General features: G+C 48.3%; 1 protein-coding gene across 2 annotated transcripts in view; it reads right to left on the bottom strand.

The window, feature by feature from the left end:
- Window positions 1-15441, bottom strand: part of JAK3 (Janus kinase 3) — a 283985-nt gene that overhangs the window by 87836 nt on the left and 180708 nt on the right. For both annotated transcript variants that reach the window (XM_044285317.1, XM_044285325.1), the window contains exons 10-11: window positions 10072-10255; window positions 7631-7752 (exon numbers count right to left, since the gene is read on the bottom strand). In XM_044285317.1, the coding sequence (XP_044141252.1) occupies window positions 7631-7752; window positions 10072-10255 (306 nt within the window). The remainder of the gene's footprint in view (window positions 1-7630; window positions 7753-10071; window positions 10256-15441) is intronic.

Below are 15441 nucleotides of genomic sequence, written 5' to 3'. Positions count from 1 at the left end.
CTCCCCGGACAGCTCGGAGTACTGCCGTGATAAGGCATCCGCTCTGATGTTCTTGGAACCGGGTAGGTAGGAGACCACGTAATTAAAACGTGACAAGAACAGAGCCCATCTGGCCTGACGTGGTGTCAATCTCTTGGCCTCAGAGAGGTAGGTCAGATTCTTGTGGTCCGTCAGGATGAGAACCGGAACCACCGAGCCCTCGAGCAAGTGCCTCCATTCTTTAAGGGCCTGCACGATGGCCAATAACTCCCTGTCACCAATCTGATAGTTGCACTCCGCGGAAGACAGTTTCCGGGAGTAAAACCCACAAGGAAGCAGAGGACCCTCTGGTGTTCTACGCTGAGACAGAAGGGCGCCTACTCCCGTCTCAGACGCGTCCACCTCGAGGACAAAAGGCAACCCAGGGTTGGGATGCGACAGAATCGGAGCCGACACAAAGGCGGACTTTAGAGCCTCAAAAGCTCGGATGGCCTCGAGCGGCCAGACCTGGGGATTACTGCCCTTCCTGGTCAGATCCGTGAGAGGCTTGGCTAGCATGGAAAAGTCCCTGATGAACTTCCGATAATAATTGGCGAAGCCCAAAAAGCGCTGCAGGGCACGAAGACCACTGGGCTGGGGCCACTGTAAGACAGCCGAAACCTTCTCAGGATCCATGGAGAACCCGTCAGCGGAAATGATGTAACCTAAGAAGGTTACCTGGGATCGGTGAAATTCGCATTTCTCAAGCTTACCGAACAGCTTGTTCTCTCGTAACCGTTGCAACACTCGTCTGACATCCAGAATGTGGGCCTCCATGGATTCAGAATATACCAAGATGTCATCCAAATAGACCACCACACACTGCTGCAACAGGTCACGGAAAACATCGTTGATGAATTCCTGGAAGACTGCGGGCGCATTGCACAACCCAAAGGGCATAACCAAGGATTCATAATGACCGGTCCTGGTGTTAAACGCGGTCTTCCACTCATCGCCCGCCTTGATCCTTACCAGGTTATATGCCGCCCTCAGGTCGAGTTTGGTAAAGACCGTGGCCCCTTTGAGGCGATCGAACAGCTCGGAAATCAAGGGTATCGGGTAAGCGTTCTTGATCGTGATGCGATTGAGACCCCTGTAATCGATGCAAGGCCTCAACTCACCGCCCTTCTTTTTCACAAAGAAAAATCCAGCCCCTGCCGGGGACGAGGATTTGCGAATGTGTCCGCGTGAAAGCGCCTCCCTCACGTACTCCTCCATGGCCTCATTCTCCGCTACCGACAGTGGATAGACTTTGCCACGAGGAGGAACGGCACCAGATTGTAACTCTATGGCACAATCGTATGGGCGGTGCGGAGGTAGGGCAACCGCACGCACCTTATCGAATACATCCCGGTACTCCTCGTATTCAGGAGGCAACAGAGAGTCCGAGGAAGTACACAGCAACTTGACAGACCCATGGATGCAACTAGCCCCACACTGCGGTGACCACGAGAGGATCTCGGCCGACCTCCAATCGAAAGTCGGATTATGCTTCTGGAGCCAGGGGTACCCCAAGACCACCGAGTAGTGTGGAGACGAAATAACCTGGAGACAGACCGACTCTCTGTGAACGGCACCAATGGCCATCCCCACTGGAAGGGTCTCATGAGTCACGTGTGGCGGCAGAAGGGGTCTGACGTCTATCGCCTCAAGAGCCAGTGGGGAACCTCGAGGCTGCAGAGGAATGGAATTGGCGGCAGCGAACACACTATCAATGAACAAACCACCAGCACCAGAGTCCACCAACGCCTGAGTCGTCACCGAGCCCCCCAACCCAGGAGAGGACAACAGTAATCAGTGGTTTGTCAACACGGGAAACCGGGGACGAGGAGACTCCACCCAAGATCTGCCCCCGACAGGATCTCAGGTGCGAGCGTTTCCCGGACGGTTCGGGCATGCCAACCGAAAATGCCCACCGAGACCACAGTACATGCATCGGCCCTCGCGTCTCCGGAGTGCCCTCTCCCCCTCGGACAGGCGAGCAAACCCCAGCTGCATGGGTTCACCCCCAGACAAGTCATCCCCAGGAGGCGTGGGAGGAGAGGGAGGCACGGGTGGGACAGCAAACGTAGGCGCCAATCTGTTAGAAGACCTCCGCAGGCTCTCCTTAAAGGAAGGTCTCTCCCTGAGTCTGGTGTCAATCAAAATCAGGAAAGAAATAAGAGACTCGAGCTCCACTGGTAGGTCCTTAGCTGCAACCTCATCCTTCAAGGCATCCGAGAGACCATGAGAGAAAGCAGCGACCAGAGCCTCATTATTCCAGCCCACCTCTGCTGCCAGGGTACGAAACTCAATGGCATATTCAGCTACGGATCGTGAACCCTGTCTGATGGACATAAGGAGCTTCGCAGCAGAGGCAGCACGAGCCGGCACATCGAATACCTTCCGAAGAGAAGCAACAAAACCGGAAAACTCGGCAACCACCGGATTGTTGTTCTCCCATAAAGGGCTGGCCCAGGCCAAGGCCTTGTCCGAGAGCAGCGAGATCAAGAAGCCCACCTTTGATCTCTCAGTAGGAAAGGCATGTGGCAGCAACTCGAAATAAATGCCCACCTGGTTAAGGAAACCTCGGCACTGAGTTGGCTCTCCCCCAAAGCGCTGTGGAAGGGGGGCAGAACCGGTCATACCCCGAAACACCGCAGGCGCAGCAACAGGTGTCGGGGTAGACTCTGGCGCAACAACCGGAGCGGCAGTAGGAGCGGGCCCAGGAGCGACAACCGACCCATCGGCAACGGAAGCTAAATGAGCCGTGCGTTCAAGCAGGGTTTGCAACGCCACAGCGAACCGACCCAACAGGTGATCCTGCTGATCAAGTCTGGCAACCAGTGTAGGTAGCGAGGATGGCCCTGTACCGTCAGAATTCATGGCTTGGTCCTAATGTCAAGGAACCATGAACCAGACGTACAACAAGAGATAAGTGGAAATAAGAAGGCTTTATTGAAAATCAAGCTGTAAGGCAAAAGTCCAAACGGATGGCTAAACCGAAGCAGGGTCTTGCGAAGCCAGAGGTCAGGAACCAGGAGGGTAATCAGACGAAGCCTGGATCAGGAACCAGCAGGGTAGTCAGACGAAGCCTGGATCAGGAACCAGCAGGGTAGTCAGACGAGGCCTGGATCAGGAACCAGCAGGGTAGTCAGACGAGGCCAGGATCAGGAACCAGAAGCAGCAGCAGTCTTAGAAGCATGTGAACACAGGAGGACCAAGCAAGGAACTGAAGCCACAGACCTCCTATATATATGAGCTAGGCATCCAGCTCCTCCCAGTGGGAAGGAGAAGCCGCCGGGTGGGAGGCTACAAGAAACCCAGAAACCAAGATGGCCGCCAGCACATGTCAAACGAAGGAGAACAGCAAGAAGGTAAGACCATGACAGAGGGGAACTCCACACCAAACACAAAAGTGAGGGAGAAGGTACAAGGCCTGCAAACTAGGGAAAGGTCTAACAGAATGAACAGACCCTGATGGTAGGACTGTTCATCCGCAGGAAACTAAGCCTTGTTCCGCCTAAAAGGCCCTGAAGATAGTGATTGAGCCACAGATGACCTGGTCCTTCCCAGCTGAAGGAACAAGAGTCTGCCTCAGGTCTGGTACCAAGAGACAGGGAAATAAACACAATACAAAAATGAAAAACACTTAACTCCGGGTAAATGGAAAGCAGGAACTCAGCAGAGATCCAGACACCAAACAATCTACAACCAGAATGAGCTATCAACCACAAGGAGTGATGGGTAATGCCAGACTAAGAAGAGAGTAGTAATGGTCACAAGATCTACACCTGAAAAGGAGGTGTGCACATCCCAGCAACACATAGACAAAGTGAAACCAAAAGAAGCAGTCAGATCACTGACGTGCAGCCAGTCTTTCAGATCTTCTACCACCTGTCACGGGTGTGACAACCGGGCACCCCCCTGCTATGAAGAGGGGGGTGGGTGTCTGGTTCACAGGAAAGGTCAGAAATTGATGGAAACACCACTGAAATGGTTCGGGAACAGCATTGGGAGGATGTCTGGATGCATCTTGGACTCCAAGGTCGCTGCTGGGAACGATGTTCTCCGAGTAGTATGCCACTTTTACAGACAATAAAACGCACAAAACCGAAGATGAAATTGATTTTAGAGGAAAAATTGTTAGAAACATTCTTTCCTGTATATTTACTTGTATATAAAGTGCAAGTGCTGCCAAAAATTTAGAAGGAAGAGGCACTCTGATACAACCAGTATATCACATAAAGAAGGGCCTCACTCACATTGTGGTACAATTGTTCAGGTAGCGGGACTCCTACACTCATAAAGCATATGCACTAAGTGAAAGGGCTGCCAAAAATTACAAGGAATCGGCACTCCAATACACCCTTTATTACACATAAAGGAGGGCATCATACACACCCTTGAAAAACTATGATTGATTGCCTGCTGGTGACCCTCAAAAACATTAGGAGAAAGGGCCTGCTGTTGACCCTCTAAAACATTAGGCGCGAGGGCCTGCTGCTGATCTGACCATCTAAAACATTAGGGGTTAGGGTCTGCTGCTGATCTGACCCTCTAAAACATTAGGAGCGAAAGCAGCCTAATAAGCATGTTGATATGATGGAGGAGAAGGATGAGAAAAGGAAGATTGAACCATATACCCTTTTTAGTGTTTTGGAACGGGTGCATGGGAATACAATGTATTCAATACACCATAAAAGCCACATTTAAAGTGCCTTTATGTTCAGCCGCTTTCCTCTAGGGGAGTAGAGAAGATGGGTCAACCTGTCAGCATTTTCAGTTGACAGGTGGATGCGCTTATCAGTTATTATGCCCCCAGCAGCATTAAATACACGCTCTGACAAAATGCTGGCGGCGGGGCAGGCCAGCACCTCCAAAGCGTAGAGCGCCAGTTCGTGCCATGTGTCCAGATTGGACACCAAATAGTTGTAAGGCACAGAGGGATCACTGAGGAAGCTGACACGGTCTGTTAAGTACTTCTTCCCCATCTTCCAAACTTTTCCCTCCTTGTGACACTAGGCCGTGCATCAGGGTGAGGGTGCTGGCGGGGTGTCATGAAACTGTCCCAGGCCTTGGAGAGTGTTGCCCTGCCTCTGTTGGAACTGCTTTGTGTTCCCCTTGTCTCCCCTCCTCGGTTGCCCAAGGAACTACGTACTCTGCCGCCAGCGTAGTCAGCTGGAAATTTTTGGAGCAATTTTTCCACAAGGACCTTCTGGTATTGCACCATTTTGCTAGTCCTCTCCACCACAGGAATGAGAGATGAGAAGTTCTCTTTGTAGTGGGGGTCGAGAAGGGTGAACAACCAGTAATCAGTGTTGGCCAAAATGCGTATAACACGAGGGTCACGGGAAAGGCAGCATAACATAAAGTCAGCCATGTGTGCCAGAGTCCCAACAGACAAGACTTCGCTGTCCTCATCATGAGGATGACTCTCAATCTGCTCATCCTCTTCCTCCTCTTCTACCCATTCACGCTGAACAGATGGAATAAACCTGCTATGGGTACTACCCTTTGTAGAGGAGGCATCCGTCTCCTGCTACTTCTCCTCCTCCTCATCATCATTCAATTTGCGCTGAGAAGACGAACTGAGGGTGGTCTGGCTATCACCCCGTGTACTGTCTTTCCCCATTTCCACCTCTTCCACATGCAAAGCGTCCGCTTTCATTGTGAGCAGCGAGCGTTTGAGTAGACACAGAAGTGGGATGGTTACGCTGATAATAGCAGCATCGCCGCTCACCATCTGTGTTGATACCTCAAAGTTGCGTAAAAGCTCACAGAGGTCAGACATCCATGCCCACTCGTCACTTGTGAAGTGCAGAGGATGAGTGGAAAGGAGACAATCATGTTGCAGCTGGTATTCCACTACAGCCCCCTGCTGATCACAAAGCCTGGCTAACATGTGGACGTGGAGTTCAAGTGCGTGCTTACATCGCACAACAGTCGGTGAGCTGGCAATTGCAAGCGTTGCTGCAGCGTTGCCAGACCGGCAGAAGCTGTCGATGACTTTGGGAAATGGGCACACACTCTGGTCATCCTCCTGACGTGTTGACCTAACAGGAACCTCACTTATTGACAAATGTGTCTCATCCTCATTATGAACCTCTTGAGACACTAATTGAAGTTGACTTATTGGCAACTGTGTCTCATCATCATCCACCTTGTGAAACACTAATTGCCGTTCCCTACCGTCATCTTCTTCTGACTGTGGATGCTCAAGAGTTTGGGAATCAGTGCACAAAATCTCCTCATGTCCCTCTTCAAGCGGGCATGGTGAGAGGCCCAAATCAAGGAATGGGGCTGAAAAAGAGCTCCTCGGAATATCCAAGTCTGGGCTCACTTGTTTGCCAAGACTCTCCATGGTGGGAGGAAGGAGGATCAGGGTGAGGATTCTGTTGACCAGACTCTTGGCTACTGAGACTGGACTTTGTGGAAGACAGGGTGGTGCGTAACTGACTGGAATCATTATCTGCTACAATCCAACCGACCACCTGGTCACACTGGTGTGACTTTGAGAGTGGTGTCCTGCGCCTCCCTGCAAACTGGGACATGAAGCTAGGTATCATGGATGAGTGTGTTTCTTGTACTCTGACAGCAGGCACAGTTTCACCGCGCCCAGGGCCACCATCAGCAGCATGGCCACTTCCCCCTCCCTTACTGCTCGCCTTGAGCATATTAACCGGTATATATGCTTGCAAGTATGTCACACGTACAGTAGCGCAGGTTTTGTAAGTGTATGCGCAAATAAATTACGCAGGAGATTTAGTGCAGGTAATGTCGCTGTCACCAGCTGCTAAGAAAAAATTACTCTGAATGTCACAGATATTTAGGATGCAAAAACGTTATACAGGAGATGTAGCGCAGGTACTGTCGCTGTCACCAGCGGCGAAAAAATTATACTAAATGTCACAGATATTTAGGATGCGCAAACATTATACAAGAGATGTAGCACAGGTAATGTCTCTGTCAGCAGCGGCCGACCAATTGCGCTGAATGTCATAGATATGTAGGATGCGCAAATGTAACACAACAGGTGTAGCAGAGGTTGTGTCACTGTCAGCAGCGGCCAAACAATTGCACGCAATTTAGCGTAGGTTGCGCTAATAATATATATTGCAGCTAGATAAACAATAGTCCTTAAAAGGACTTTTGGGTCTCTAACACCTTTCAAACAGTGAGTGCCAGAACTTCACCGCACGTTTATTGGCTGCGTAGCAGCCAACAAATGTGTGTGGGGAGGAGACTCGAGCATCGCGCTCGAGCACACGCGGTGTTTGGCTGAACATCGCGATGTGCCGAGCATCGCGATGCTTGACTCAAAATGGTGTTCGGTCGAGCATGCTCGCCCAACGCTAGTGTTGACTTTAATAACCAACTGTTACCAATTCTTTTCTATATTCCAAAGTCTAAAAAACAATTTTTACAGTGAAATATAAAGCAGTATAAACTCACACAACAATCTGTTTTAAGAAAGTCCCCATGTTAATAATGTGGTACAGTACAATCTGGTGACAATCATTTCTTCAATATAGAAATCGTGAGGGAGAAGCCCTTAAGCATCTGTGCTACCATGTTAAGCATTAATACCACAAATTTCTAAAGTTTTTTTTTAGGAATAGATTATACTTACAAAGGTGATATCGTTGAGATGGATTTTTTGAAAGGTCAGTAGCGGAATTTGTCTTCGCTGTCTTGTTGGTGACATCATTTGTGGAGAGTAATTGTTATGTAGAATTAAAAGGTTTGATTTCTCTGGAGGAGAAGCAAAAATCCAAATTCTATTATGTTATTTATTATTTATTAGAAACATAGTCCTAATTTATATTATTTTATTTAGGCCTCATGCACACGACCGTTGTTGTGTCCCACGTCCGTTGTTCCGTTTTCCATTATTTTCTGCGGACCCATTGACTTTCAATGGGTCCGTGGAAAACTCGGCTAATGCACCATTTGTCATCCACGTCCGTGATCCGTGTTTCCAGTCCGTAAAAAAAATATGACCTGTCCTATTTTTTTCACGGACAGCGGTTCGCGGACCCATTCAAGTCAATGGATCAGTGAAAAAACACGGAGGCACACAAGATTGTCATCTGCGTTCGCACGTCCGTTTTTTTCCTATCATTTGCATGGCAAACTTGACTTAGATTTTTTTTTACTTTCCTTCATGTCTGGTGATCCTCCAAAAATAAAGGAAGACACACTGGAAAAAAAAACGGACACGGAACAACGGAACCCCTTTTTGCGGACCGCAAAAAAATACTGTCGTGTGCATGAGGCCTTATAAGGATATGTATTTTCCTTTTATATTAGAAAATATTTTGCCTTAGGCCTCTTTCACACGGGCGTCATGTTTTTTGCCCGGATAAGAGGCGGGTGCGTTGCGGGAAAATGCGCGATTTTTGCGCGCGAGTGCAAAACATTGTCATGCGTTTTGCACTCGCGTGAGAAAAATCGCGCATGTTTGGTACCCAAACCCGAACTTCTTCACAGAAGTTCGGGCTTGGGATTGATGTTCTGAAGATTGTATTATTTTCCCTTATAACATGGTTATAAGGGAAAATAATAGCATTCTGAATACAGAATGCTTAGTATAATAGTGCTGGAAGGGTTAAAAATAATAAAAAAAGTTAACTCACCTTCTCCTCTTGTTAGCGTAGATCCCGGTCTGTTCTTTAGCTGTGGACTGAATGACCTGAGGTGATGTCAGATCACATGCTCCAATCACATGGTCCATCACCGTGGTGATGGAGCATGTGATCTGACGTCATCAAAGGTCCTTCAGCCCACAGCTAAAGAACAGACCGGCCTCTACGCGAACAAGAGGAGAAGGTGAGTTAACTTTTTTATTATTTTTAACCCTTCCAGCACTATTATACTAAGCATTCTGTATTCAGAATGCTATTATTTTCCCTTATAACCATGTTATAAGGGAAAATAATACAGTGAATAGACTGTCACCTAGAACCCATGCGTGAAAATCGCACCGCATCCGCACTTGCTTGCGGATGCATGCGATTTTCACGCAACCCCATTCATTTCTATAGGGCCTGCGTTACGTAAAAAACGCACAAAGAGGAGCATGCTGCGATTTTCACGCAACGCATAAGTGATGCGTGAAAATCACCGCTCGTGTGCACAGCCCCATAGAAATGAATGGGTCAGGATTCAGTGCGGGTGCAGTGCGTTCACCGCACGCATCGCACCCGCACGGAAAACTCGCCCGTGTGAAAGGGGCCGTACTCAACTGGAAACAACTAGGCTTCTGTCCTCTATAATGCAACTTGATGACCATATTCATTTACCCTTTAGGCTGGGTTCACACCTGAGCGTTTTACAGCGCGTTCCTACGCATTGTAAAACGCTCAACAAGGAGAAACCAATGCTTCCCTATCGGCATGGTTCTCACCTGGGCGTTTTACAGCGCGTACGATCGCGCTGTAAAACGCCCGACCGCCCAAGAAGTACATGAGCTTCTTTGGGGCGTCTCGTCACGCGTTCCCGTACATAGACTTTCGGGAACGCGCGACAATGGGCGTTCGCTTGTCTCTGTATGCGCGATTGCAAACGCCGGTACAATCGCGCATACAGAGTTCTCCTTTCAGAACGCTCAGGTCTGAACCCAGCCTCATGGTTTGCTTCCCATTGAAATGAAAATCCTATGGGGGCATTTATCAAATGTGTTACTCCAGCTTTTTGGCATAGAATTGTTGCCTTTGTTGTCACATGTTTTTAGTTGTTTAGACTTGTGTGACTTCTGGCTTCCTGCACCACTTTCAGAAGTGGAGTGGAATTTACTCCAAGTTTGTTGTGTTCATCATTTATCTTTTGCAACTTTTTAATAAGTCACAAAAAAAGTTACAACTCCACTCTAGGCATACTTATCCAGACTCTAGGCATCCCCCCAGACATACTGATATAGGCATAAACCACATCACACTTGCACCACATTTATTATTACTGTGAGCCAGTTTCATAAATTTGGCGTAAGGTTATATGACAACTCCAATCTAAAAACTGATCTCAAATACACCTACAATGATAAATTTCCCCTATGACTTTGTTTTTAGATACCTTTGGCTCTTGGAGGACAGCAGTATGTCAGACATGTGGAGACGCCACCCAGACACAGCTTATTATGTTTGTAGTACTCCAAAAGATTCCGCAAACTGGAGAAGTAACGTGAGACACCAACCAAAGAAAAAGTGTCATTCTTACACTGGATGGAGCAGCCCTGGAAATCCTTACCGAGAGGCGTCTGTAAGAAAGTTACAATAATACAGGATATCGAAAAAAAACCTGTATAGGTTATTGTGATAAATAGATGGCCTTTCTGGTACCAAACATGATCTGTACAGGTGGGTCCTGTAGCATATTTTATCTGTCATATGAATAATATCGTGTGATTTCTATGTCCTGTAACCTCAATGTGTACTATTGCCTTTAGCAATATTCATAGAGTCCCTCCTCGTACCCCACATCATATATTTTTGGTAATGAGGATTGTGAGTGTGTGATATATTTTTTGTACAATGCTGTACTGATTCTTAGAATGGCAAATTCTATATGTTGCAGCTTAATCTGGAAATTTAGGTGGGGAATACACATCCCCTGGGCGGAAATCCAAGTGCAGCTCCACTACAATGGCCTTCAATAACATCAGCGATACAACCACAGGGACTGTTCAGCTACATCATAAGCAAATTAGCTACTGTGTTACAGCATATTTGAAGCTAGAAGATACATTGTGGAAAAAAAGCGCTGTTCAGCTTACAATCAAATACCTGTCACTACTATTAAAGACAAGCAGTGTTCTATTAATATTTTTGGAATGCCTATAGTGCTCACACTTTTTTTCTCTCTTTCCTGGAGTACTGTAAATTATAGAAGGCTTTCTTGATGCAAAGCTCCAAGAAGTGAGCACATGTAGCGCTCCTCTCACTTCCTCAACTAACACATCCACTGAACTAGGGGCAGACCTAAGTTCATTACCTAGCTTCCTACAAGAAGACAGGATTGTTAACCCTGGCTGATCCATACAGAGCTATGCATGTTGGTATACATCAAAATATTATGCAGCAAGAAAAATTTGCAATGATCCTATTCTGGGGGACTGCACTTACAGAAATGTTGGGCATATGCATTTAAAGGGCGCTAGTGTGCAGGTCAATCATCTCAGTTTCTTTCCCTGTGCTAGTTATTGTGCTTATTCCATGGGGTGTTTATGCTGCTTCTGTACCATTCTTGTGAACTAGACTTAGCCATATCTTTGTGTCTTCATGACTCTTAGTATTAATTGGTTCCCAGATTGACTGACCATCGGTGTGCCTGCTGTTTTTTTACTTTACAGGTTTGATCAAGATCTCAGATTCTGATTTGGCTGTGGTGTTTTTCCTGCTGTCCTCTGGTAATGACCCCTTAGCTTTGTTTAATATTTATTCTTCACCTGTGTTTTGCAGCAGATGTGGACTCGCTGCGGGAAATTTATCAAGACCAGAATTCCTAAATGGCAGTCTTGATCTTACTGCACTGGAGTAAGATGCGCCGGAACAGCCTGCCAGAGAAGGCTGCCGCTAGTGTGAAAATAGTCTAATGCTGATTGCAGCGTTTTCTGTGACATTTGGTCAAATTTAGAGACATGTGATGTTTCTCGACAGTTTTCAAAGTGGTCTATGTTTAAGGGCTAAAAGTGAGATTAGACATGGATTATTTGTCTTGGTTCCAGCAAGCTTTAGCATTAAACTGGCAGGCAAACTCAACTCTGCTATATCTTCCTCTCACTCTACTGTACTGACAAGCTGGCTTGATAACTTGACTTCTTCTTTATGCTGCACTTCTCTCTGTAGTCAGACTTATCTTCAGCCAAGGAAGGTTACTCCTGGCTCCTGAGGCTTCTATGCCTCTGCCTCCATAGCCAGCCGAGCTTAAGGTGCTCTGGCTGGCGTGGGCACGTCCAGCAGAGATGTGCCCCTGCACACCCTTCCCCTTGCAGGGGGTAAACTAAACTGCCTCTAACAGGTCCCCACCCTTCCTGCAGGAAGTAGGGCTAGCTAACTTCTCTCCAGAGGGGGAGTAGAATGGAATGGAGAGTTCCATTCTTCCTAAGCACAGCTCTGCCATGTTTTCTGCCACCTGCTGGTGAACCAGCCACATTACATGAACAGTTACATAATATTAATAATGCACATTGTGGAGGACCTGAACAAAAATACATAAGATGACGTTGTGTTAGCTAATTAGAGATAGTAGCAGGGTACAGAAGTGGTAACAACACTCCGGGGTGTGATAGATAGATAGAAAGATAAATAAATAAATAAATAGGTACTGTAGATAGATAGATAGATAGATAGATAGATAGATAGATAGATAGATAGCAGTTCCAGTGAAACACTTGTGGGATCATTTATCAGCCCCACAAAATGACAGGTGGAATCTGATTGGTTGCTATGGATAACTAAGTCAGTTCTACTTTACACCAGTTTGATAAATTGATAAGTTGATTTGTAGGACGGCAAAGTTAAGGCCAGTGAAATGTCTGGTTGGCAGGTATGTGTGCAGTGACCCAGGAGCCACTTATAGGACTTTGCAAATTCTGTGTTTTCTAATGTGTGGTTAGGTATAAAACTATGTTGTTTAACTGTTATGTAACACCTAGCTGGACCATCTTCTTATAAATGACTCCTTTACTTCCAAATAAATTAAGGTGCCTGAATGCTAGCGTGTCTGTCCCAGCCAAGACCCGTCTGGCACACCTCCCACCATGTGAACCTATGTGTCAGGCGGTCAGCGCAGGTCAGGCGGAAGCAGAGACCCGGTGCGATAGTAAAACAAGACATTTTAGTGTAACAGCTTTCAAACTGCAGGCAGGTATGCAAGAACTAAATGAGCAGGTGAAATAAGTATGTAACACATCACCAATTTTCTAAGTGAATATATTTCTAAAATTGCTATTGACATGAAATTCTCACCAGAATAAGTTGTTGTTTTGGTCCGCATACGAGCCGCAGCTTTGGCGGCTCGGATGCGGACCCATTCACTTCAATGGGGCCGCAAAAGATGCAGACAGCACTCCGTGTGCTGTCCGCCTCCGTTGCTCCATTCCGTGGCCCCGCAAAAAAATATAGCATGTCCTATTCTTGTCCGAGCTTTGCGGACAAGATTAGGCAGTTATATTAAAGGCAAATTGCGAAACGCACATGGACGCCATCCGTGTTTTGCGGATCTGCGGTTTGCGTACCGCAAAAAATGGAACTGTCATGTGCATGTAGTCTAATAATGAGAAATGACATAGGGAAAATGTATTGAACACATGAAGAAAGAGAGGTGCAAAAAGCCGTGGAAAGTCATGACACCAGCTGAAATCTATCAGTAATTAGAAAGCAATCCAATCCAATAGCATATTCAAGCGAGTTTAAAGTTTGCTCAACAACATTTAGACAAGCTAGTACAGGCCGGACTCAGGGCTTCAAGCCTGGGGGTAGACCTGGCATGACAGAGGTTTGGAGGGAGTGGATTTTGGGACCTATGGGGTTAATTGGTGGGGCGGGAGGTGGGGGGTGCATCAGGGGAGGGGTATAAGGTTTATAAAGGGTGGCAAGGGCAGGAAAAGGGCCATCTTGTGGGGACAGCAGATTTGCAGCAGCCCCTGTCAGAGCTGCTGCGTACCTCTTGTGTGGCCGTGTCTGCACCAGGATATCCTCTGTGGAAGTGCTGCTGGCGCAGGTCCGGGTGGCGGCAAAGAGAAGGGGACCAGAATGGCTCCAGGGCTTGATTCCGAGGTCGGGGGACTTGGCCTCCACGGCTTCCCCCCTTAGCCAGCCACGGAGGACCAGGCCTCCAGCGAGCCTCAGTCCAGGGACCCCCCCGGCACATGCCACAGGTAGAAGCAGTAGAGCCAGGCTGTCGTGTGCCAAGATGAATCCTATCGCAAGGTGGGACCCTGGGCGGGGGATATCGGGCATCCCCGCCTCTGATTCAGCCGGCGGGGAAGCGGGACCAGGATCGGCAGGTGGGACAGGCCGGGCTCACCTTGCCCGGCGTGTGAGTGGAGTCCAGGATTCTTCTTCGGGGCAGCGGGGTAAAGATGACTGCCCTGTGCTGGGTTCACTGATCGGGCAGCACGGGGCTGGCTCAGTGTCGGCTTCAGCTCTAGTGGTCGAGCTGCAGAAATGCAGGCTCTGGCAGCGCCAGCAGCAGGAAGGGGCACAGGAGGTGCTGAGGATGGAAGGATGACCAGAGGGGAGACTTCACATTACGGCTGGTGGAATCACAGCATCTACGCAGCTAGGTAAGACAGATGGGGAGTCCTCATTAACAGTGGATTGTCTTGAGGGGGCCCCGGGGTTGCGGGGGACCCAAGGGGGTCCATTGTGGGAGGGCTGGAGGCGTTGTTATTGAGGTTGAAGGATTTAGTAAAAGGGTTGGCAAGTACGGGGTCAGGGACAGGGTCACCAGTGGCTGCCTGGGGTTTACATGGGTCAGGGATGACGGGTAGTGGTGGGACAGTTGGGTCTGTTGGGCCGGGGGATCAAGGGGCCGTAGGTGGGGGGACCAGCGGGTCGTTGGGGATATCGCTGGAAGGTCCGGCGAACAGGGGTGGGAGTAAAGAGAAGAAGGGGGTATGGGGAAAGATTGGGAGGAGCTGCTTTTGGATGACGGGGCAAGAGGGGAGGTATATGCTTGCTTTGTAGAGCCGCTGGGGGCCCACCTGCGGCCGAAGGTGAAGGAAAAAATGTGGAAAGGGGAATACGTAGACATATTTTTGTTATTCACGCTGGAACGGTTCAATTTGGATAAAGATAGGAAGGAGGAAGAGGACAAGCGGCGGTGCCGTTTGATTCCGCTGACTTTTTCCAACTAGTTGCAGGTGTTCGTGATCCTGGCCAGTGTCATTGGGGAGAAGGTTCTGGAGAATTGTTCCGCGCTTTTCTGTTAACTGAACGGGATAGGCGAGGCCTATCGGGTATATGGGGAGCTGGGGTGGTTGGAGTACTACGAGCAATTTAGGCAACTGAAAGCGGCGCGGTCTAGCATTTGGTGGGATCATAAGGACATTGGCTTGTGAATCAGGGTGATGGCTCCGGTCAGGGCGGGGCAGGCCTTTCCAGGGGTCACCGGGGGTTCTGGCCAATCGGAGCACTCGGCAACCTCGCAAAAGTGATTATACTTCCTGTTTAACGATGGAGGATGCAAGTATGAAGACAAGTGCATATTTAAGCACAAGTGTTCTTCATGTGGAGGAATTCATGGAGCACAGCGGTGCTTCAAAGGTCGAAAAGGAAAGGGTTGGGGTAACGCGGCTGGAAAAGGGGCAGACGCCAATTCGGGTAACTGAGATGGTGCCCTTCCTAAATAGGTACCCGAATGAGGAAACGGCGAAGTTTGTAGCTGGCTAGCTAAGACCTGTCCTAGGTTGCTAGTATAACCTGACATGTGTATATAGCT

The sequence above is a fragment of the Bufo gargarizans genome, chromosome 1 (genome assembly GCF_014858855.1).
Source record: "Bufo gargarizans isolate SCDJY-AF-19 chromosome 1, ASM1485885v1, whole genome shotgun sequence".
Classification (NCBI taxonomy): domain Eukaryota; kingdom Metazoa; phylum Chordata; class Amphibia; order Anura; family Bufonidae; genus Bufo; species Bufo gargarizans.
This window is presented reverse-complemented; position numbering and strand designations above follow the sequence as displayed.